Genomic DNA, 24,212 nt, shown 5'->3' on the forward strand with positions numbered 1-24,212 from the left:
TGGAACTTGAGCAAGGTCGTCTGACTGTAGAATTGTAACTCTTGACCACTTTATATTACTTTTCTGTATTATGGTCTACATTTAAGGCAAGACTGAAACACCTGGACAGTGAATCATTTAACCAAGAATGTATTAATACATCAATGCCCTTGGTGCCTCTTTGCTTAGGGTTGTCTTTAACTACTCATTAATTCTGAACTTCCAGTTCTAAAATTTTGTTTACAGTTCTTTCTGATCCATTCCTTTCCTTCTGTTTCCATTTTGTTGACCTAATTTATTCACCACTTTTACCTAGACTATTACAGTATCTTTTTATTGTTCTCCCTGATTTTAATCTTATCCCTGATTTAATTTTCATATAATTACCAAATTATCCCTTCTGAAAACATCGATCTAATGGCTCTCGTCCCCCATTCCCAAATCTTTGATTGCTTCCTACCAACATGTACATAGAATAAAATCTATACACTTTGAATTGACATTCAGACCCACTTCTGGTGTGTCCTGAGCCTTCTAAGTTTATCTCTCACTAACTAAAAGCCCTCTGCCCACCTCACCCTTTAGTTACATTACACTACTCTCCTCTCCTAAAATAGGCTATCTGCTTTATTTCTGCACTTAAGCATTTTCTTTTGTCAGGGTGCCCTTATCACTGTTCTTTATCTTAACCATCCTTCTTCTAGAATTCCTATATCTTATCATTAAAATTATTTCCTGTTTGTGCTGTACTTCCTGGTCTGTGTTCTTATTTTGTACTAATAATCTACTTTGTGTGGTACCTTAGTATGTGCATTTTTATGTTTCTTTCTATTAAAATTGTGGACACTCATATTCATCTTTATGTCCCCCACAATGCCTTGACTGTAGTAGGGACTCAATAAATGTTATTCTTTCTTTGACAGTCAAGATAGTGTTAGATATCACAAGTGTATATATGGTCATTTACTAAATAAATTCTGTAGAGAAACTGTTAGGAGTTCAAACAGAGCAATTACTTCAGTTTAGAATGGGTAAAAAGAGATTTTATTTCTTCCAGAATTGTGGAAGAGACTGTTTTTTCTCTATGAGACACTGAGTACTTTGGTCATGCTTTGTAAAGTTTGGAGAATTTTAGAATGCAGTTACAATATGTTATAGTAGTTTTTATTATTTAAAAAAATCTTAACTAAAGAAAATGCTGTTTATTTTGATATTTGGTTAAGTATATGGGTAAAATTTCAGATTTAAATGAAGAGCAGAAATTATTTCTGTTGTTAAAAGGGAAAATTAAATTTTTTGGATTAGTGGCATTAATCAGCACATCACTTAGGTACTTTCTGTGAGGATGTCCCATTTCTAGCTGCCTTTAAGTTTTTAGAGCTCCCCTCACAGACATGAAAATAAATTAGCAGTATTCTCTGCAGAGCTGGCAAAAAAACAATTGATAGTTACTGATAACAATATTATTATTATTAAGTGACTTTACGTAGTGTTTTTAATAAAATTTTTAAGATATAAATTGAATGTGAAAAATAACAGTAAAATATGTGCGAACCACATGACATGATATATTTTCAGGATAGTGCATTTTTTATTTACTTATCTGTTTATTTCCACAAAGACACATACTGAATCTTCCTGAATATGTGAGCAACACATATTTTCTCCTGTAGAATGTTATGTCTTTATTTAACTTTTTAAAATTCTGAAATATGATCTGGTAAGTGAGACTTTGTTGAATATAGGAAGATTTGATAATCTGGAGCATGTCTTGGTGTTTAATGTTTTTTTTTTTTTTTTTCTTATAATCTCTGACCACGCTGATTGCTATATATAAAAAGTAGCTGAGAAACTTAAATGATAGTATACTTACAGTATGTCCATTTTCTCTTGCATGTCCATGCATCTACTCTCAAACACGATGTTCCTTGTAATACATAAATATATTTAATGTGACTGATAGGTGTAATTAATATCAACAAGAAGGCGTATAACTTGATAAGGTTTATTTATGTATACCTTCCTTTGCCCACATTCTTTTAGGGGATGATTTTCACTCTGAAATAGAGGAGTGATCAGGAATTGAGGACTGTATGACTATCTAGGTTTTTAAACTACCACTTGCCACCAATAACCCTTCATTAATTGATGAAATGTTTGTCTCTATTTATTAGAGAACATTACGTTATCTGTAGTTTTATTGTAGTCAGTCAGAAAGTTAGAAGGATGTTGGGTCACTTGTCATTTTTCTCTTCATTTTCTTTCCATTGAGAGAGAAGCGCGCGCGTGTGTGTGTAGGACAAAAAGATAGTGAGGAGAGTCATAGAATGTTATTATAAGAGTTCTTTATTTTACAACTGAGGAAACAAGTATGGAGAGGTGAAACAGCTGTATGAGTAAAAGGTAGTAATGCTTAGTGTTTTCTTTCTATTTGAGGATTAAAAGGTTTTGGTTCAGGGTTGAAAGAATTACTTACTGTTTAAGTCTCTCCACAAGATATTCTGCAACATCAAGTCATTTTTCACCTTATGGCAATAAAATTAAATGCTAATTTTATGGAAGATAGTGACCCAGCATTTCTAGAGTGTTATTTTATATAGTGTTATATTTTTCTTTAAATTAAAATATGTCCCTGTGAACCACAGTTGTGGCATTCCTGTTATGGTTTCAGGTGGGTTTTAGGTTTTAGGTGACCTTCCCAGATATTTTATTCTTTGAAGGAAGGTTTTTTTTTTTTTTTTTTTTTTTAAATACAGCGTAGTCTGTATTTCATTACCATTTCTTTTATAAAGGATAAGAAATTAAATACCAAGAGACCATAAATAAGTAAAATTATTTTATTTGAAATCTATAAGTCATCCACACATTTTTCATAAAGCTTGTTATAAACATCATTAACCATTATAGCTTTAAACAAGAGGAATTAACAGTAACAAATTATTCAGTTTAAAGCACAATCTGAATAATTTAAATAAGTTGAAATTAGTTGGCATGTGACTAATATTTATAAATGAAAACTCAGGCTGTTATAAATGAAAACGTTGGCTGTCTTGTAGTAATCAATGCATAGCTACAGCTGGTTGAAGGGGACCAAATCCATTGAAGAGGCGATTTGGTTCCATTTTACCAGCTCTAGCAAAGCATTGCAATGCTGCTAGTTAGGGGTTCAAAACAGTTAAAATGCTTTTATATTTCTAAAGTTTTTTATGGGCCTTCTACAGAATGATAGAGATTCATATGAGTACTTCAGTCACTGAATGTAAAAATTTTATTTTGAAGACACTATCCTACTATTTCATACACTAAAAATGCAGAAGTCTTTACCCTTTAACATTGTTAATACGTTAAGGAATTATCAGTGTACATCTTAGTTTTTAACATCTTTACTTAATTTTTAAGTGTAGATAATAACCCGTTTCAAAACTAACAACATTTAAAGGAACAAATAGACCTTAATGCATTTCAGAGTAATGTTTTCTATTTATCTTTAGGCAGTAAACCAAGTTAAGCAAGCTAGCAGGTGAAAGAAGAGTGCACACCTTTCTACGGTCGCTCTTTTTTCCCCAAAGTCTTATGCTTAAGACTAAGAGAGTACCTCTGTCCTTTGGTTTATAAATAGATCGCTTGTGTATTCAGTGTATTACTTGGACTTGTGTTGAAAGAAATTACCATGGATACCAGCTTATTTTTCTTTGTTTTTGCATATGCAGTTTTACTAATCATAGGTTGTAATTTAACCCTTTGAAGGATCTGTTTCCGTGACTGAATTCTCTGTACAAATTGCCTAGTTACTTCTCATTATTAGCTTAATAACACACTGACTTGTGGTTAGCTGCAATCCATGAATTCGAATATTAAAATCTGCTGTTCAAACTCAGTACAGCAAATTTTTGTTATACTGTGATTTCAGTGTCACATTTCAATATTGGAAAGGGATTTCTTCTGGAACATCCTTGCTTAAAATAAGAGTTTGAGAAATAATAGTTTGCCTAGAAAGGTATAAATGCTCTCAGTGAAATATGAAGAGTAAAGAAATAGTTACTATTATGAACTAAACCAAGAGAAGGTCAGTACTAATTCAGGCAATATTCAGGTAATTCCCATATTAAGTGTATTCTGCATCTACTGGTTAGTAAATATCATGCTACTGGTGAAATTACTGTAACTATAATTTTTTCCATTATTTATTTTAGTGGAAGTGAAACAGGTGTTAACTTGCCTGGACTTAAGTGCTGAAGATAGCAGTAAAACTGGCTTCTATTTTTACTAGTTATATGGGAGCTGTTTAGCAGATCCAGTTGCTCAAGTGTGCTTTTGGATGGCAGTTCAGTTTCATATACTGGCCATATCGGGGCAAGGAGAGGCCATGGAAAAAAAAAGTACAGCATTTGATAATGTCAGCATCTGTTATCCCTGTCAGAGAGACAGTTGAAATGTTTGAGTTACAACAGTGTCAGCAGATGCCCAGAGTTTAATATGTACTCAGTTAAAAATGAACAGCTGACCTAAGTGATGGATGTGACATTTTAGAGTGATTGAAAATACTCTTAGTTATGTTAAGTTTAACTTGTAAGCACTAGAATCATTTTACTTTTTAAATGAATAACAGATGCTATTATATATTCTTAGTATTAGAAACATGAGATTCTTGGTCACTGGGTGCTTTATATTAATTATTAATAACTTTTATGCCTATAGAATAATGAATATAGTTGTTCATTATAAAAAATAGGTATAGTGATACCCTTTTATTGGTTTTATAGAGGATATACTTTTGAGGTATATATTTTCAGTTTTTGTATTTAGGGGCATGTACAGTTAAACTTAAATGGAATATAAAACAGTGCCATTTTGTTTGTGGATGATGAGAAAGGACTAAGTGTTAGGCTTTGAACTGTTTTTTTTCTTTGAAAGTACAGAATTTTAAAAGCATGAGCTTTTTATAATTTCCAATAAATATACAATAAGTTATATGCTACCATATCTAATAGCGTCATTGTCTCATTTTTTATAGTCTGATAAAATGAAAATCACCTTTGACAATTAACTATCTAGTTGTCTTACTGAACAGAGAAAATTAAGTATAGTTAACCTTACAGCCATTTCTATTTAACTTGTGACACAAAAAATTTAAAATATTATTATGCTTCTTACGCATCTAAATATTCCAACTGAAATAATACTTTTAGTAAGAAAGGATTAGAATATTAGCATTTCTTTTTTTTAAGTCTGTCACAGTAGCTAAAGTAGGTATGCTTGTAAATTGTTATTAAGAGCTTAATTATTTATAATTTCATTATATGAAATAAAATTTTTCTAAAATGCAAAAAGTATATTGACATGTCTAATAGACTGCAAATAGTGGGTCCATCATATTTATAAAAACTGAGTTGTAATTGCGTAGTACCATTAAAACATGGTTGTTCTTGAATATAGTGTCTTCTTGAATATAGTGTTTTCATTTCATGTGCCTTCTTTGAATAAAGCAAATTAAAGGATAATATTGATAATTAAGTTTTTAAAAAATTTGACAGTCCGTTACCAACATACCCTGTTGATTTACAGTTGTCGCTCAGAATTTTCTCATTTTTTCTCATATAAGTCTTATGTTTTAATTTATTCTAACTTGGCAGAAGGATCTGATAAACTTGATATGGACAAGAACCACTTTTTTCTTCTTTAGAATAGGATTTTACTTAAGAAGGAGTCTTTTAAAAATATAATTATGTCTATAACTGTCAAAAAAGAAAACCTAAAACAATAAAACTTGCTTCAGGAATTCCTCTAATATTATAAATTATATATATTATAAATTATATATAATTATATAATATAATAAATTATAAATTTATCAAAATAATATGAATAGCTGTTAAAATTCAAATATAAGCACCTTTTGTTGTATCTTGTTTTTCTTAACAAATCGGTCAGTCTTACTAATGTGTTATATTTAAATTAAGATCAGATTGTGGAGACAAAATAGGTCACTCGTATCTCTATTTTTTGAGCTAGTAATACTGTTTTTTTTGGTATTTACATTTTAATCATGTGAGTACTTAATTTAAAAATGTAAAATGTGGCATGCTTTAAATGTAGAAGATTTAAAAGGAGTTTCATGATAATTTTAAAACTACTTCAGTAGAGCTTTTTTCCTTCACAAAATATAAATCTTAGTGACATTTAGTTTCTATCTTTAAGTAGTAGGTACATTTTCATGATGCTATTTCCAAAGGTCATCTCTTTGATTCTAGGTTAATGTACCACATGAAGGTCATTCACACATAAAGAAGCAAGGGCTTCTTTAGCTGCAGTTTAGTTCCCTCTTGGCGACTTATTGCCTACCAAAAATACATACTTCTTTACATTCCATAGCATTGTATGTTCATATGGGTACATAAAGAAGTATGTACTCTGAGTAGGTATTACTAAGTTGTTAACTGTAAAAACATGAAATGCTTTATTTTTCATTTGTTAGTAAAAGGTTTAGCTTACTAATGTAGAGCAATAGTAGATCATTTGCAGAGACTATCAAAAACTAAACTTCATAAAAAATTTACTTGAAGCATTGCATTAGTACCATTGTTGGTGGACATATACTTCTAAACACTGACCAGTTATCTCTTGAACTTTGCTCTGGTTTGATTCTTTTTTTTTTTTTCAACAGATTCATAGAATTAGTGGAATTGTACAGACTATTTCAGAAATTGGTGAGATCAACCTAATGTTTCTTCATAGTCTTCAATGTGAATTTCTTCTTATTTTGTAGTTTGCTTCTAGATCCTACAAGTAGATAGTAGTTAATTTGGTACAGATTCTTTTAACCGATGAGATAGCTTATGAAAACTTAACCAATTAGTACTTCTGATATTAACTTTGAAGTTGAAACGGTAAGGAGAAAAATCAGATCTTTTTAAAGTGGGAGTAAACTGAATTTTTAAAGATGATGAATATTTTTTAAGGTCACAGATAAGAACTCATGATCACTTGAAATCTTTATCATTCCTTTGTCTTCATTAGCTACTTACCTGAATTTTAAATTTTGGTGCTTTTCTTTGGGTTAAATATGAATTCCACTAGATGTATAAATATTTAACTTTGGTGAGTTTAATTCTTTTGATTCTTTAAGTTTTTTAATATAAAGTATAACTATCAGAATAGTTAACTTTTCCAAAGTCTTACTTAAAAGAACTGAAAAGTGTTTAGCTTTTATATTGGGTTTTAGCTTGATCATTTAGCATGAAAAGAAATTATAGTTTGTCAGTTTTCCTTAATTTTTCTGGTAGTAAATGGTTAATTTAAAAGAAACAGTAAGAAATTTTTAGATTTGGGAAAGGAGAAAGAAAAGACAGGGAAAATAGAATATCTACAGCCTCTAGATTAAAAAAGCTAGTGCAGCTCATAGAGAGCAAATCAGGTTGTAGCAGGAGATGGCCCAGTACTACAGCAGTTTCAGCAGTGCAGCATTAGGATTTCACCATGCATATTCTGATTTATTTTTGTGGCCAACTAATAGTAAGTATTAAAAAGTATTTTGTGTCCTGCCAAGTTTCTGGTTGACTAAACCTTGAAATAGTTAATAGTTTTTAAAAGAAAGCATACTTTGGGATCACAGTGTGATTTACTAGGGATGCAAAATCATCATTTAATCTGAAACAATAAAGACTAAATCTTTAATAATGTAAATGACAGTAATGGTTTTGTCCTTTTTTGAGATCAAGAGTCATCTGTCATGATACTTGAACATTCCTTTTTACACTATATAAGCTCTCTACTTGAACTGTGAAATTAGGCTATGCCCGGCTAGAAATTAATTTAACAATAAAAACATATCAAGTCAATAGTAGGTAAGCATGCAGAAAGTCATAAGCATCCTTAAAAGTACAGGCCTCATGGTATTCTGTTACCTGTAAGCTTAGAGTCATGCAGCATTTGCAGTAGGAAGAGAGATAATGACCTAGAGAGTCACATCAGCAGCAGCCATCTCATCTTGATTGTTCCTTCACTCTATCCGCTGATTCAGCACTTCTTTTCATAAGCTGATGAAGTAAGGGGGAAGTATCAGTGAACACAGAACCTCACCTTTTAAGATAAATTTGAAAAACAAATGAACAGACAAAAATAAATCAGCCATCTTTTTCTTCTCCATTCCCTTACCCTTAAAAAAAAATTACAGTAAAATTGGCCATTTCATATGGAATGTCATATTACCAGTGTTGCACAGATATGAGTACCTTGAATCAGCTGTACAGAAAGTTAAGCAACCAAGGAAGATTGCTACAATGTCCCAGAAAATGAACCTCGCTTATTTCTCAGATGAAATGCTTCAGGAGAGGGGAAAAAGTTGCAGAGCAAGTTAATTTTATAATCTAAAAGAGACAAAAAGCCAAAAAACCAAAACATATCTCACTCTCCCCCAAGTAACTGTAAACATTCACACTTTTCCTTTGCCCACCAGAATACATTGGGGTCTTCTGACTTCTCAGGAAATATTCTGCATCTTTCTTGCTGTGAGATTTTTTTGGTTTTTAGTTTCCAGGATTAAATGGTTGATCTGTATTGAAGCTACCTTGTCATATCCAGAGGTCAAGTCTGCAAGCAAGGTCAGGACTTCCACATGGTCACTACAGAGGTTAACTTAAATCCTTCCCTCAGTGGCCACAGGCTAAACTGTTACAGCTTTATAGGCAGCTAAGCATTTGAAACATGCACTCCCAGGCAAACAGGCTCTCTTGTGCCTCTCTCTTCCCTGACCATATTTAGTCAACCATAGCAAAAAATAGTCTCTCAGCTGTCGATTGTCGATCTAAAAGCTGAGGAAGCCTCTATCTTGCTTTCTGCCTATTGATTGTTCATCCTGCGGTCCAAACACTGCTTTGCCATTTGTCCTACCCCCTCCCCCCCCCCTTTTTAAAGCACTGCCAAATAAAGCGGTCTCTCATGTTTCCACTTACATTTCCCAGATTTTCACTGAGCTTGCGCTGAGACTAGGAAAGCCTGATGCGGCTGTCACTATACTTAGAAGCACTGCAGAAAAAAAAGGAGAGGAAAAATATTACCCTGGCTAGTAGCAAGACAGTCTTTAGAGTGATAGGAATAAGTAGAATATCTCTGCTGCCAAATTATATTTCATGACCTGATTTTTTGTTGATTAAAAATATTAAGGGTATGATATTTTATATAGCTAAAGTCCTGAAGGGATTTTGTAGTGTAATCTTTAGAGCTAGTTGTTACTATACATGCTTTTTAAATTTAATGGATAATATTGGAATGGAAAATATGTAGAAATGATAAGTAGAACCTGTATATTGAAGGCGGCACAAGATCATTAAGGAAGAGGAGAGTTGTGTGTAAATGAAATCTTGGAAATGGTACTTAAAACTTCAATGCCAATGTCAATTTTAGTTAATTTTTTTGTAATGCTTATGTGAAAAACAGTATGGAATGCTTTTGAGTAATTGTGTACTTTTATATTGAAACTATATATACATATATAACTATTAAAATGCACTTTATTATTAAATTCTATTTTATTTTCGGACATGAAGTGGTTTTTGAATTGGCATTTGGCATGATCATTTCACACTTTATTATTACAGACTAAAATAGTCATTAACCTATCTATAACTTTGGTACATAGTGTATGCCTCAAATGAAAAACACTTTTGCTCTAAATTGTAATAGCACATTCACAATAAATTTTAACATTGAAATTTATTTTTTAACCAAGGAGAAAAAATATTATAACATCAAATCCCACAGACCAGTGGAGATATATTTAAGATCTTAAAGACCTAAAAGTGTCCAAGAGAAACCAACTATATTTTGTTCTTCATTCAAATATATTCTCTTAAATATCAATTCAGTTAAGAATTCAGAAAAGCTGTTGTCAGTTTTCTAAGTTCATTCTTTTATTGGAGAAGTTTTCCCTTGACATTGTTTTTGTCTTTAGCATTTAATACCATAGCAGTTTAATTCTTTTGGATGGTCATTTTACAACGGTGATATAAAGAATGTTTCTGTAGCTATTCGGCAATTTTAAAAAGCCAGCTTTCCTAGATAGTGAAATAATTTTACACATATTATGAGAAGATAGTGAAATAATTTTACAAATATTGGGAGAAGATCTCAGTATAAGATAGGTTAATTTTCAGTTTTATAAATTACTCTGTATTTGTTCACTATTTTGTAGCAATGAAAAATTTTTTTCCTTTTATTTCCTAAGCACTTATATACTGTATTAAGTGCCAGGCACTCTTCTAAGTTTTTAAAAATTTTCATAACCTTTTGAGAGAGGATTTGTGAGGAAACTGAGGCATAAAAGTTAGGTAACCTACTCAAGTCACTAGCCATTTAGTTTGCTAGTGCCAGAATTAAACCCAGATAGTTTGACTGCAGACTCTGAGCTCTTCGCCACTCTGCCATACTACTGCTCTGGTTTGTAATAATGAAATCAGGGAATTACCACTCTTTTGGACTGGAGACCACACCAAAACTATGATATGTTGCTAATATCCTTGCCTCAGTATATTCAGAAAGATGATTATTCATTTGGTTGGTTGTTTATTTGTTCCATGCAACAAAACTTTGAGCTCCTTATACAGGGTATACAAAGGGAATGAAGATAAGTAAAATGGGTTCCCTGCTTACAACACAGAATAAGAAATAAGGACTGACTGGTCATTTAAGAGATAATTTTAGTTGTCTTTAAGGATGATCGAGTACTCATCTATACAGTTCTTCTGCAGCCTGTATTGTTATTGCACATCTCTCTCATTTTGAACTAAATTCCACATTACCATATTCCCAGTTAATAAATTTAAGCTAAAATAATAGTTTATGTCAATAAAGGGTTTGTTGGGGGGAAAAAAGCATACCAAAAACAGAATTAATAAACATTTAAGTAATGCCTATTCACTGTAGATTCATTCTACAGATAAATGAAAGAGAATGGAAACCATTCACATTCATTTATTAAAGTGATTACCATGGACTTTGGTATATACCCTCCTAGACTTACTGTCAGCATCTATTCAGATAGGGGTGTGTATTAAACAAAAAATGTGTTCAGACTGTTATATGCAACTCTACTTTTAACATGCCTGAAAGAACTACTTAGAATTGATTAACTTTCTCAATAAGCTCCTTAAGGGATTCTGGACTGACATACTTTAACTATGATCTGAGGGATTGTTCGTTAACTTTTAGCAAGCGTTTATTGAACACCTAATAAGTGCTATAGTAAGTACTATTCTAATGTCTTTTTACATTACGTAATACTAATATGTAATGTCTCTACAGTTTAGCTACTATGGTTTGTTTGGGAAAATGTTGCCCATTTGAAGAGATTGCAGAGGATGGCAAGCCCTGAAAATGGACCCAGTGCTCTTTGACCATTACATACCAGAGCAGACAGCTGCTTGTCTCCTCTACTTCTCAGAATTTATTTGTTCACCATTCAGCGAGCATTTGAGTATTACCATGTGCCAGGGATTATACTAGGCTCCACTATTAGTTGTTCTGGAACTTAATGCTTCTTTGGCACTATTCACAAATGCCTGCTTAACTGGTAGTAAGATCTTATCTTTAAACCATCCATGTCCTTAACCTCTTGGAAAACAACCACATTGAGAAATAAAGAAGAGTGTTTGAGCATTAGGGAAACTATTTCACTATCTTATATGTTGTGCTGCATAGGTGAGAGTGTATCGGCTTAAGACAGTTGTTTGAACCAGTACCACTCTTACCCCAGCATCTCTGTGGGCCTTTGTGCTTATAGCATAACACCAGTCTCCTCTTAATTAAAGTGCTTTGAGGAATAGCCTGCAACTAGATCTTCACTGTTACATTGCGGAGTTCTTACAGTTGTCTACATCATGGAATGAAGGAGATAAGCTACTCAAAGCTGCTTTTAATGTGAGAGTGTTGGGGACCAGGGACTGTTCTGTTTAGCCTTTCTTTCGCTCACCTTGCAGGCTGGGCCCAAAGATTGGCTCTTTTGTTGAAGCCTTGTATTGTTTGTTTGATTTTTGCGAGGGCCGGTAGGGGGAAGGTCAGGAATGAATATTAAAGGATTTCCAATTAAAGTGAGAGGATTAAAATTAATATATCTCAAATCACTAGTGTAGAAGAATTACAAATAATTTATGTAGATACTCCACCCTCAATGAAATTGAGCACACCTTTCTATTCCTTAAGTATAGGCTACGCATAGTGACTTCCTTCCAAAGAGTATATGTATATCGTAGTATTCTGTAGCATAGAAAGGGGGAAAAGGAGTAACTTTACAGTGAAGAAATCTGGCAAATACTACCTCAGCCATCTGATCAAGGTGAACATTGACAGCCATAAGTAATGTTGATAGTGATTGCCTTTGATGTGATGTGATGAAATAACACTTTCCTTTTGTGACCTTTCTCCCCAAAACTTAAAACCTCAGTGTAATCGTGAGAAAAACATCAAAGATTCCATCCAAGAGACATTCTACAAAATACCAGAGTAGTACTCCTCAACATTGTCAAAGTAGTACTCCTCAACATTGTCAAAGTCATCAAAAACAGTCAAAGGGAGTCTAAGGAGACAGGGCAACTAAATGTAATGAGGTATTCTGGAGCAGAAAAAGAATAGTAAATAAAAACAAAGGAGAGGAAATCGGAATGAAGTATGGACTTTAGTTAATCATAGTTAATGTTGGTTCATTAATATAACAAATGTATCATACTAATGTAAAATGTAACAGTAGGGGTAACTCTTTTTAATACTGTTTTCATAATTTCCTGTCACTAAAGTGGTTCTAAAATAAAAAGTTCAGTTAAAAGCAACAACTACAAAAATTAATGTGCCTACTCCTGGCTAGTTGACAGTTGACTTTTGGAGTAATTTTGATTTGAGATTATCTGCAATGTTTCTGCACAATTTATACCAGTTAATCAGGTGTTGATTTTGCAATAATTTAGTTATCAAGAAAAATTGTAAGTTTAGTCACATTCTTTTAAAAGTATATTAAGGTAAGAAAGTATATTTTAGAATTTTTGTATTGACTGATCTTATCATTTAAAAATTTAGTTATTTAAAAGGAAGTCTTTTTTAGAATGCTGATAATTTTGAATTTGTGAAAATTGTGAAATGGCCAGATTTTTGTGGAGGTGGTATAGACAATAGATTTTGGAAGGGGGCTTTTATAACTGTTTAGAGGAAAAGTAGTGAAAGTCTATCTAAAGAATACTAGGGTCCATGGGAAAGAATAATTTTAGCTTTAAAACAGAAAATCAATAGGATAAATTGAAGGTGGGAGTAAGAAGGGAGGAAAAGTTCTAGAATAATTCATAGGTTTCTGACTTTGGGTGGATAATCAAATGGCAATGCGGGTTACCAGATCAGAAATACAGGAGAAACATTGTGAAGAAGAAAGGATGAAAGGAGAATTTATATGATGTAAGTAAAGGTCTGTAATCTTCGAGTTGTCATAACACTATTATGTTGAAGAGTTTTAGAGTCTGAACAAAACATCATCTTGTTTAATTCTTACAGCAACCTTATACTATTTTATAGAGGTTTATATGCAAGTTTTGGTATTAGATATGAATCATGACCATTTGTTGTAGTTAGAGATATGAGATAGAGATGTTATGAGTAAGAATGTGTAGTTGGGGCTTCACAGTGCTAAGGTATGGACTTCAGCTTCATAGGTCCAGAAGTAATTAGGCTTAAGATTATTATTATTAATTAACTTATAGACATTGATATATAAGTTGGAATGTCAGTTACTATTTACAGAAACAAATATTATTGAAAAGTAGATTATAGTACTCACATCAGCTATGAAAAGCTAAATTAAAATTAGAAATTGATTGATGAGTAAGATGGTTGGATGAGCTTAATGGACAGTGGTCATCAACCTGTGTTAAGTTCCATATGATGATGTACTGAAAACTGATTCTACTGATTTAATGCTTTCTACTGAGTTGCTTGTTGGGACTTTCTCTGTGGATAATGCTGGCGATACACTGACAAATTCTTTTTCACATTCTCAAAGCTTCATATAAACCATTTTTTCACTCTTTTTTTAACGAATCATTTTCTAGAAAAAGACATAATTTTTATCTTTTTTTTATTGTAATTCTGTCCTAGTGATTCTTTATTTTCTTTTAAAAATTTGTAATTTTTATCCCAGTTGGACTTCTGGATCTTGCCTTCTACATATCTCTTTTTCTCTAGTTGTTATCTGTATGTTTTATTTAATTAATTACTGTCTGATATATTACCTCATTTACCAGTATAACATTGTTTCTGTGGGAAATCAGGAATTACCATTTCTCTTTAAAATACCTTGCTAGTATTATAATTTGTTTTATCAGGTTTAAATGAGGCATTGCATTAACTAATGACAAATTTCAGTTTTTAATTTTTTTTATTTCTTAATCTTAGGATTATGAGAGGAACAAAAATATTTTCATATGATTATTCTATAGTGTAATTTACAACATTTTTAAATTGAATATATTCTAAAATGGAAACTTTCTCCCTAAAAATATGAATTTTGCATTTTATTATTAGGATTTAATTTACTTTGTAGAATATGAGCTAGAAGGGACTAGGATTGCTGTTGTCAACAGTATCCTGAAATTACTACTTTTTCTTTGTTCTGACAGTTAGGTTGTACATTTTGTACAAGAGGAAAAGGTAAAAAGACATGAAGTAATGAAAGAGCAGAGAGGCAATAGGCTTTCAAGAATACAAATATATATATATATATGTATGTATGTTTAAATGCCTTAGGAACTTTCTGCGCCATTGGCTCTGTCCAGGGAACTTGGCTTTCCCTAACTTGTTCACTTAGGAAATGCAGGACCAGAAGAGCAAGTAAGTAATAGCTCCATCTCAGTAGACAGCTTATGCTCACAGGGAGAATCACTCTTCTATCTCTTTCCTTCCTTTGATCTTTTAGCAGTTTAATATGCGATTATATTTCTGAAACTGGAATGGGAGATGGTGGGAAACATAGTTCCATAAGAACCAACTTCTCAGGAATATCTCTATTCAATAAGGTGACTTAAAAAAAAAAACTTGATGAAATTAGCATGAGTCACTTTATAATTTAAAACTTATTGTAATATTTATGTATCTTGGATATAAGGAGTAAAATTGCAAATGAAAAGGATTTTATTATAGTAAGCTTAAATATTATCTTAGTATTTTAACTTAAAAATTCTTTTGAGCAAACTAAAATGTGTGTGTGTGTGTGTGTGTGTGTGTATATATATATATGTCAAATACTACTACAAAGTTTATAATGAAATAGAACTGTCTTCTGCTTTATTCCTCTTCATCTCTCTTCCCCCGATCCCCCACCAAATAACTTACAGTTTACCCTGCAGTTTCTTAGTTTATCAATTGTAGACATTATCAACTGATTTCATGGCATGGAAGATGAAGGTTTAAAACTGTGAACATCCTCTGTTAGCATCATTTCTCTCAACATAGTTATATCACAATTTTTCTTTAAAGTGATAATATGTATTTACATTATTTAATTTATTTAAAATTCTTTAATGTCACCACATATTTGACCCCTTTTACTCCATCTACCTACCTCCTTCCTCCCCCCTCCCTCCCTACCTTCCAGAAACCACATTATTTTTAATGATTACATTTTATTTTTAATAAAACTTTTTTCATAAGATTTAATACCTGCATCTTCAAAACTCTCCAAGAATCGTAAAACTCCTATAAATTCTTGCCATACATCAGTTTCTCACATGCTCAAATGTGTAGGGTAGTAGATAACGTATGGCATTCACGTCATGATAATGTTGTGCCAGTACTTTTCCCCATTAAGAATGTGAGTCAAAGTTTACATAATATCTGGTATTTGGTTTTAATCCACTGAATGAGGAGGATTAGAATCTTTATAATTACTGAAAATGAACTAAAGCAAGAAACCTTAGCTTTGTATGAGGTCCATGAATGTGATTTAGGGGTGTATAGACGCTCTCAAAATTGTAGGTTAAGATTTTTACCTGCATTTCTTTGAGGGAGAGCCCATAGCTTTCCATAGATTTCCAAAAAAGTCTGTCACTCCTAAACAGTGACTGTAACTTCAGTAACAACCACCGAAGGGTGTCTTTAAGCTGTGATTCTCAATATACTTTGGGTCATATAAACCTGTTTAAAATTCTGATAAAAGCTATAAACTTCAAAATTTGGGTGCAGTTTTAGAGGTTCTTGGATTATCCAAAGCCTGTTCTCAGACTTCTTGGACTTCCTGTGTGGGATTCATACGTCTCTGCTGTTAAGGAAACATGTTCTGGGCCTTGTTAGGCCTTACTCTCATTATTTTAGAGAGTTTCGTTTACACACATTCTTATTCTATATCTTCAGACTATTTATTTACATAACATTTCTCTATTTCAAATTCTTATCTCATGTATATCACCTTAGGAAAACTATTTCAATATGTATCTATTATTTCTTTCTCTTGTATACTCTATTGGAACAATTTTAAAAGCTTTTGTTTTCCGTGTTTACTTTTTTTTTTAGGTGTGGGGGAAGATTCAATGTCATGTATATATGTGTATATATAGATCTAAAGCATTCAATGTGTGTGTGTGTGTTTATGAAAAATCAATGAGTGCCGTTTGTGCCCAGTCCAGCAGTCCTTACAGGAGCAGTTATCTTAGGTTGCAGCCTAAAACAAAAACAAAAACAAACCAAAGACAATTAGTGGATAAATGTGTTAAGATTTTTTTCCAAATTATATCAATTTTCCACATAAAACATTTCTGTTAAGAGAAATTACTGATGTATGGCAAGAAAAGTTTTGGGGTGGGCTAGCTTTTTCTTTAAGAAACTGTGATTTCTTGATAATGAGTTCTCCTGCTCTTTTATGGTTTACTCTCTGGTGCACTTTTGGATAACTTTGTTTTGGAAATACTTTGTTACTGACTCTTAAATTTTAAATATTAGGTTATAATGCCCTTTTTGTATGCTTTGATATCAACTGGATTTAGCACTCCTAAATGATATATATCACATTTTTAACTCTGCAGAGTTCCTGATAATCTGCCAGCTACATAAAACTTGTCTTAATTATCACTATTGTTTTGCTTTGGTGATGTTATCTGCTTGTTCCTTATCAACTCTTTCATTAATATATAGTATTCAAATTGACTCTTAAGAGATTCCACAGAGCCAAAATTATGTCCTTCTTAGGGTATGTTTCTTAACCCTTTAGTTTTTTCCCCCCTCATAATGTTTCCCGTTTGTAGCACTCCCATTCTATTTTGATTCTATTCTCCAGTTAAGTGATAGTTTGTTTGCCTCTTACAATATCAAAAAGCTGTACATTGGAGATTTGTTCATCTCTAAATGTAATTTTCTTTAAAGAGGAATATTTTTATTTAATTTCAAGTGTTTTTTAATATATTTTTCCAAAGAAAATATTATTAAATATCAAATTATGTAAATGTCAAAATAACATAAATTTTGCTTTCAGTGCAATGCGTGTTTTACTATCTAAATTACCAAGACCATGGATTGTGGATGAGAAGAAAGATGATGGTTATACTGCCTTGCATCTGGCTGCCCTTAATAATCATGTCGAAGTAGCTGAACTGTTGGTACATCAGGTAAGAAAAGCAGTTCAATAATTTTTAACAATTTTGGACCATTGCCATCCATTTTTTTATTATTTAATCAACTACATATTAGTTTGTTACAGTAAAATCCTATGATGATGTGAATTCAGATACAGTGCATATTCAGTCTTCTGCCTAACATTGGTTCTTAAATGAAGAGAAGCTTTTGTGCTTATGTGTATGTGCATGTTTGTATATGTGTTTGTGTCCCTCAGTTCCCAGTATTCCTTCTGCAGTCTTTGGATTGGTCCAAAGAAATGAGCATCATCTAAAAGATCTCCCAGAATAGCTGCCATAGGACTAAGAACCACCTTAAGTTGGTGTGGCCAGCTGCCATCATGTAACACCAATCTGCAACCAGGATCTGGGGATTCAGTTCAGGACTACTGCTAGACCCCTGAAATCTGTGGCTGGATAGCAGCACAAGCTCACCTTAGTCATTTCATTCATCTCAGAAATAAGATGACTTTACTTTTTATGACTTTGAATTTTTCAGGATCCTATTAATTGCAGTTTTATGGTGTTTTAGTATATTCAGAAAAAATTTTAAATTCTTCAAGTGTATGCCATATAGAAACACCAAAGTTGCCAAAAAATTATCTGTAATCCCTGACTTAAGAAATTTACAGTAGAGTTAAGAAGATGAATGAAACAGCAGAAAAATTGAATAGTTAATACATTATGTGAAATTAAGTCCCAGAGCATAAGGTAGACATTCCATAAATTACAGAAGTTTAAAGAAATAGTTCAAAAGTTAAATTATCTTTACTGTGCCATTTTAAGCTTTTCTTATTAAAATTAATTTTCTTAGTAGAGAATTATTTGTGATAAAATCTTTTGCATTTAAAATCCAGTAGATAGACCTTAAGCCAATACCATACTGTCTTGGTTATTGTTGCTTTATAGTAAGTCTTCAAATCAGAGTAAATCCTCCTCCAGTTTTGTTATTCTTTCTTAGAATTGCTTTAATATTCTAGATCTTTTGATTGTTCATATGTATATTACAAATAGAGTATTAGTTTCTATTAAAAAGTCTTTTGAGAGTTTGATTGCTCTTGTACATATTACATTCATCTTTAAGTAATTTTTTGATGCTATTATAAATTGTATGTATAATCTCAGTTTCTATTTGTATATTGTTAGTATGTTGACCATATATCCTGTGACATTGCTTAAATTACCATTGGTCGTGAGGGAAACAGAAATTACAATCACAGTGAGATATTACTAATTACCAACTATGATGACTAAAATTTTAAAGACCAAAAAAACCAAGTGTTGATTAGGATGTGGCACAGTTTGAATACACCAACATTGCTAGTATTTTTCTAACCAGCCATTTTGGAAAACAGTTTGGCATTTTCATATAAACATGTATTCACTATAAAACCCAGCAATCCCAGTTTTAGGTACCGAAGATAACTGAGTACACGTTTCCCTGCAAATATTCATACTACAGCTTTATTCACAATAGCCCTAAACTAGAAGCAAACCAATGTTCATCAACTAGTGCCTGGATAAACAAATTATGGTACATCCATTACAGTGAATACTGTGGAAAATCTACATGATGGAAAAGTTTGGGAAACTTAAAAAGGAAGTCCCTCACTTTCTGCATTTATATGAGAATAGACATGATAAGAAAACAAGCTGAGATTAGGTACCTCATGATCTCACTCAAAGAAACAAATAAGAACAAACCAGAAACTCCTATCTTCTAGAATTATGTTGTAGCATCACTGGAGTTTCAGCTTGTCCTGATGCTCCAAGCAAGGGCATAGTTTGGTTATGAGTTGTTATCAGAGGGCATGAATGGTTCTAAGACATAAACAGAAAGGTAAAATTTATCTTTTGAATTTGTAGCCTTTTTCTTAATTTCATTGTTGTTTTTATTATGCCAGTCATTGTACTAGGTAGTTTTACATGTTACTTTTTATATCCACATTGACCCTGTGAAAGAAGTTATGCTATTATTACCATTTCAGAGCTGAGAAAATAGGCATGAAATGGTTAAGTTCCCAAAACTCATGTGACAGCACTTGAACCTAGGTCCCCTGATGCCAAGTTCAGTGCTCTTGCTTCTCATTGCCTTTCCTTAGCTTCACCTGTACTCATGTAGTTCTTTAGCTATCCCAGGACCCTACTGGGATTTTCTGCTTTCTTTTAATAAGTATTTTTATATACTAATTAAGCACTATCTTCTCACCTTCAAGCACAGTTCCTTTTTACTGAAGGAGGAAGAGTCCAATTATGCAGCAAGTAGTCATTGAAGTAAATCTAAATCCAGTACGAAGACTCATTAATATAACTTTTCAGGAAATATTTACAGTTAAGATGAGCTGATTGTCTTCATTGCTCTATAATGGAGATAGAAATGGAGTTCTTTGACTCTGCAGTGTATTCTGTCCTTTAACTATTCTTAGATGAAGTCACCATAATAAAGTTAATTTTAAACTTGCTGTTCTACTTTAGAAAGTTTGCCGCCCCTATTCTTCCTTTATTACCTACAACTGTTACCGTGTGAAAACAGTGTCCCAGCAGCTAGAGAAGAGGAAAGTGGTCAATCATATCTAGTGTTTACTCCTCACAAAGAATTAAAACAGTTATAGTGTTTTTCACATTTGTCAGATTTTAACTATGTAAACTTTGTTCTTCTTCAGGGTAATGCAAACCTGGATATTCAGAATGTGAACCAGCAAACGGCCCTACATCTTGCTGTTGAACGACAGCACACCCAGATTGTGAGGGTAAAGTGTTTACTAACATGAATCTTAGTTTACATTTGTAATTTAACCAGAAAGATTTCTAGGATGTTTTAGAAATTCAGATAATGCATTGTTAGATTTCTTAAAAGGCATAATTAGATGATTTTAGGCTAATATTTCATATCAGTTTAATTTATAATAGGGAATGTCTTAAAACTCAGATATTCAAAGTCTCATTATAATTTCGTTGCCAGATTTGTGAATTCCTAGAATATTAAATTAGAATTTCCAAGTAACATACAAATTAGTTTTTAAAATAAATTTATTTATTTATTTTAATTAGTTTCAAGGATACAGTACATTGGTTAGACATCTATATAGTTCATAAAATAATCCCAATTGCTTCCTCTCTCCCCTGGCCCTCCACCAACATAGTATTGCTAACTGCATTCCCTATGCCATGCCCTACATTCCCGTGACCATCTATCAACTACTAATTTGTACTTCTTTAACCCTTCACCCCATTCTCCAGTTCCCCCAGGCCCCCTCGCATCTGTCTGTAACCAAATTGTCCACTATATTTGTGAGTCTGTTTTTGATTAGTTTGTTCTTTTTGTTTCTTAGAGTCTGCATATAAGTAAAATCATATGGTATCTATCTTTCTCTGTTTGACTTATTTTACTCAGCATAATAACCTCTGGGTCCATCCATGACCTTACAAATGGTAGGATTTCATTTTTTTAGTGGCTGAGTAATATTCCATTGTATATATGAACCATAATTTCTTTATCCAGTTGTCTGTTGATGCGCATTTAGGTTGCTTCCGTGTCTTGGCTATTGTAAATTATGCTGCCATGAATATTGGGGTGCATAGATCTTTACAAATTATTGTTTTGGTTTTCTTTGGGTAAATACCCAGAAGTGCAGTTGCTGGGTCAAAAGGTATATCCATTTTTAATTTTTTGAGAAACCTCTATACTTTTTCCCATAGTGGCTGTACCAGTTTACAATCCCACCAACAATGTATGAGGGTTCCCTTTTCTCCACATCCTCGCCAACACTCATTTTTTATAAATCAGTTTTTTAAAAGTACATTTCTTATTTATTTATAGAATTGGGACTGCACTATAATTAAAAGCTTTGGCTAGACGTTTGCTGCACAGATTCCAAAATACAAATATATTTTTTTATTTTACTAATCTGGTGACTCTGGACAAAATTTTTGAAAGATGATCTGTTTAAAAATTTTTGGTAGAGCAATGATTCTTAAAGTTGGAGGCTGAATCACCAGCATCAGCATCACTTGGGACCTTAATCAAAAAGTGAATTCTTGGGTTCCACGTCAGGCCAACCAAATCAGAACCGCTGGGGGTGGGAACTAACAATCCATGATTTAACAAGCCCCCAGGAAATTCTGATGCACATTCAAATTTGGGAAACATTGCCTTAGAGTAACATTCTATATAACCTTTGGGAACAAAATAAAAACAAACAAATGAAAATATGTTGTTTGCTAAGACAGGTAAGTAAGATCATATGCTTGAGACTGGTTCCTGTGTGTGGCATTTTTCTGAAATTCTGATAGCATTTTTAAAAAAGATTAGGAAAATTGTTAAAGTACCATAAGAAAAGTTTTAAATAAAGGTATATTTACTGCTTAAAATATCTATTGAAATATATCAGTTATGCATTTTATGGAAAAGATTATAGTTTAGCAAACATTTCTTATTTATTGTTAAAATTCCTTGCTAAAAATTCTTCACTTATCTATGGCATTTAGACTTTCCTTATGACCATATGTTGGAGAAAATTGACCAAAGAGAATGGAATAAAAAATAACTTCTGCTTGTTTGTTTAAATAATAGAAATTTTTGAACTCTATTATTTGGTCCTGTTGAAAATACTTAAAATATCCCACCTCACGTATCTAAAATTAAATGGAGAAAAGAAATGTCCTAAATTTCCCAGTTATCTTGATCTGAAAATGGGTGAATTAAACAACATATTGGTCCTCATTTCTTTCTGTCTTCTTTGATTCAATATATTTGGTTAACTGGAAGTCATCACTATTTGTAAGGAGCCACAGGGGTGCATAGAATAGTAGCAATCAAATACATACAACTATTAGCTTTAGTGACAGCCGCTTCAGGCAGGTGGAAGACACTCTCACTGTTACTTTACATATGTTGTAATTTCTTGTGGGCGGGGATACTTTAGCAAAATGAGATGTCTTTCTCTCTAGCTTTTAGTCCGTGCTGGTGCCAAATTAGATATCCAGGATAAGGATGGGGATACTCCTTTACATGAAGCTCTGAGGCATCACACCTTGTCTCAGCTGCGTCAGCTCCAAGATATGCAAGATGTAGGGAAGGTTGATGCTGCCTGGGAGCCATCCAAAAACACAGTGAGTAAAGATAATCTTTAATTCAGTAGGAGCAGAAGTCATTTACCTAATGGCTACTGTTATTGAACATCGCTTTATGGTAAGATCTTATGTTCATGACTGGTTTAACCTGTATCTAATAAAAATATTTTATCAGAGCTACATATGAAGAAATTGAACTTATGAACCAAATACTAGTCAATACTAACGAAATTGCTTCACACTCTTACCAAAAGTTCTTTGGTTCTTCTTTTTTAACTTTAGCCATTCAAATAGTATCTGTATTGTGGTATTATATGGTTTTAATTTGCATTTCCATAATGACTGCTGATATTGAACATCTTTTCATTTACTTATTTGTCACCCACATATACTTGATGAATGTCTATTCATAGCTTTTGTTAATTATTTTGTTGAGCTCTTTTCTTACTATTGTGTTTTGAGAGTTTTTTATATAATCTGAATATAAGTTCTTTATTAGTAGTTAATATGCACATATTTTTCTCCCAGTCTTTGGCTTGTCTTTTTATTCTTTTAACAGTGTTTTTAGAAGAGCCAAAGTTCTTAAATTTGTTCAAGTCTGTTTTATCAATTTTTTCTTTCATTATTTCCGCTTTTTGTATCCTACCTGAGAAATTTTTACAAAACCCAAGGTCAATAAAGTTTTCTCCTGTTTTGTACCTAGAAGTTTATAAAGTTTTAGTTGTTAAATTTAGGTCTATGATTCATTTTGAGAGAGAGAGAGAGAGAGAGAGAAGTATGAGATATGGATCAAAGTTCATATTTTTTGCTTGTGGATATCATTCCAACACAATTCGTTGAAAAGACTATTTTCTTACTGAATCACCTGTTCTACCTTTATCCAATATCTGTTAACTACATATAGGAATTCTTTCTTGATCCTATGTTTTGTTCTATTGACCTATGTCTTTAGCTGTTGATCTGTGTCTTTAGCTAGGTGATGCCAACCCACTGTGTTCTTTACTGTAGCTTAATAATAAATATTAAAATCAAGTAGTGCAAGTTCTCCAACTTTCTTCTTTTCCAAAGGTGCTTAACTATTCTAAGTCTTTAACCTTTTTATGTGAATTTTAGAGTCATTTTTTAGAATGTAAAGGGGTTCTGAGACCAAAGCGATTGAGAATTGCTACCTTTCTATGACCATGAGTAAATCTCTTAACTCCTGTGCGGATCATTTTTCTCATTTTAAAATAAGGGAGGGGAAGGGAGTAACTACTTCCATAAGGTTGTAAAGATTAAATGAGTTAGTTCGTGGAAAGTGCTTAAAGCAGTTCTTGGTCCATTGTAGACACTCCATAAATATTAACAGTTATTATGGCTGTTTTCAGATAAGATGTTTGAATCCATAGCTGAGATGATATCAGAACTTGATTTGTCTTATTCTCTGTTTCTTGGCTCAGTTCCTAGGTACTGGTTTTTTTCTCACTTGTCTTACCCTTTATTGTTTGAAGTTGGTTGCTAGCAGCTCCAGAGCCAAATAGAGTGGAAAAG

The 24,212-nt window shown here is 32.4% G+C and overlaps 1 protein-coding gene across 1 annotated transcript in view; it reads left to right on the forward strand.

Moving 5' to 3' along the window:
• Positions 1-24,212, forward strand: part of MIB1 (mindbomb E3 ubiquitin protein ligase 1) — a 117,756-nt gene that overhangs the window by 75,462 nt on the left and 18,082 nt on the right. The window contains exons 13-15 of the mRNA XM_016162983.2: positions 17,471-17,603; positions 20,273-20,359; positions 22,560-22,721. Of these exons, the coding sequence (XP_016018469.1) occupies positions 17,471-17,603; positions 20,273-20,359; positions 22,560-22,721 (382 nt within the window). The remainder of the gene's footprint in view (positions 1-17,470; positions 17,604-20,272; positions 20,360-22,559; positions 22,722-24,212) is intronic.

Source organism: Rousettus aegyptiacus, unplaced genomic scaffold, assembly GCF_014176215.1.
Source record: "Rousettus aegyptiacus isolate mRouAeg1 unplaced genomic scaffold, mRouAeg1.p scaffold_m13_p_12, whole genome shotgun sequence".
NCBI classification, from domain to species: Eukaryota; Metazoa; Chordata; class Mammalia; order Chiroptera; family Pteropodidae; genus Rousettus; species Rousettus aegyptiacus.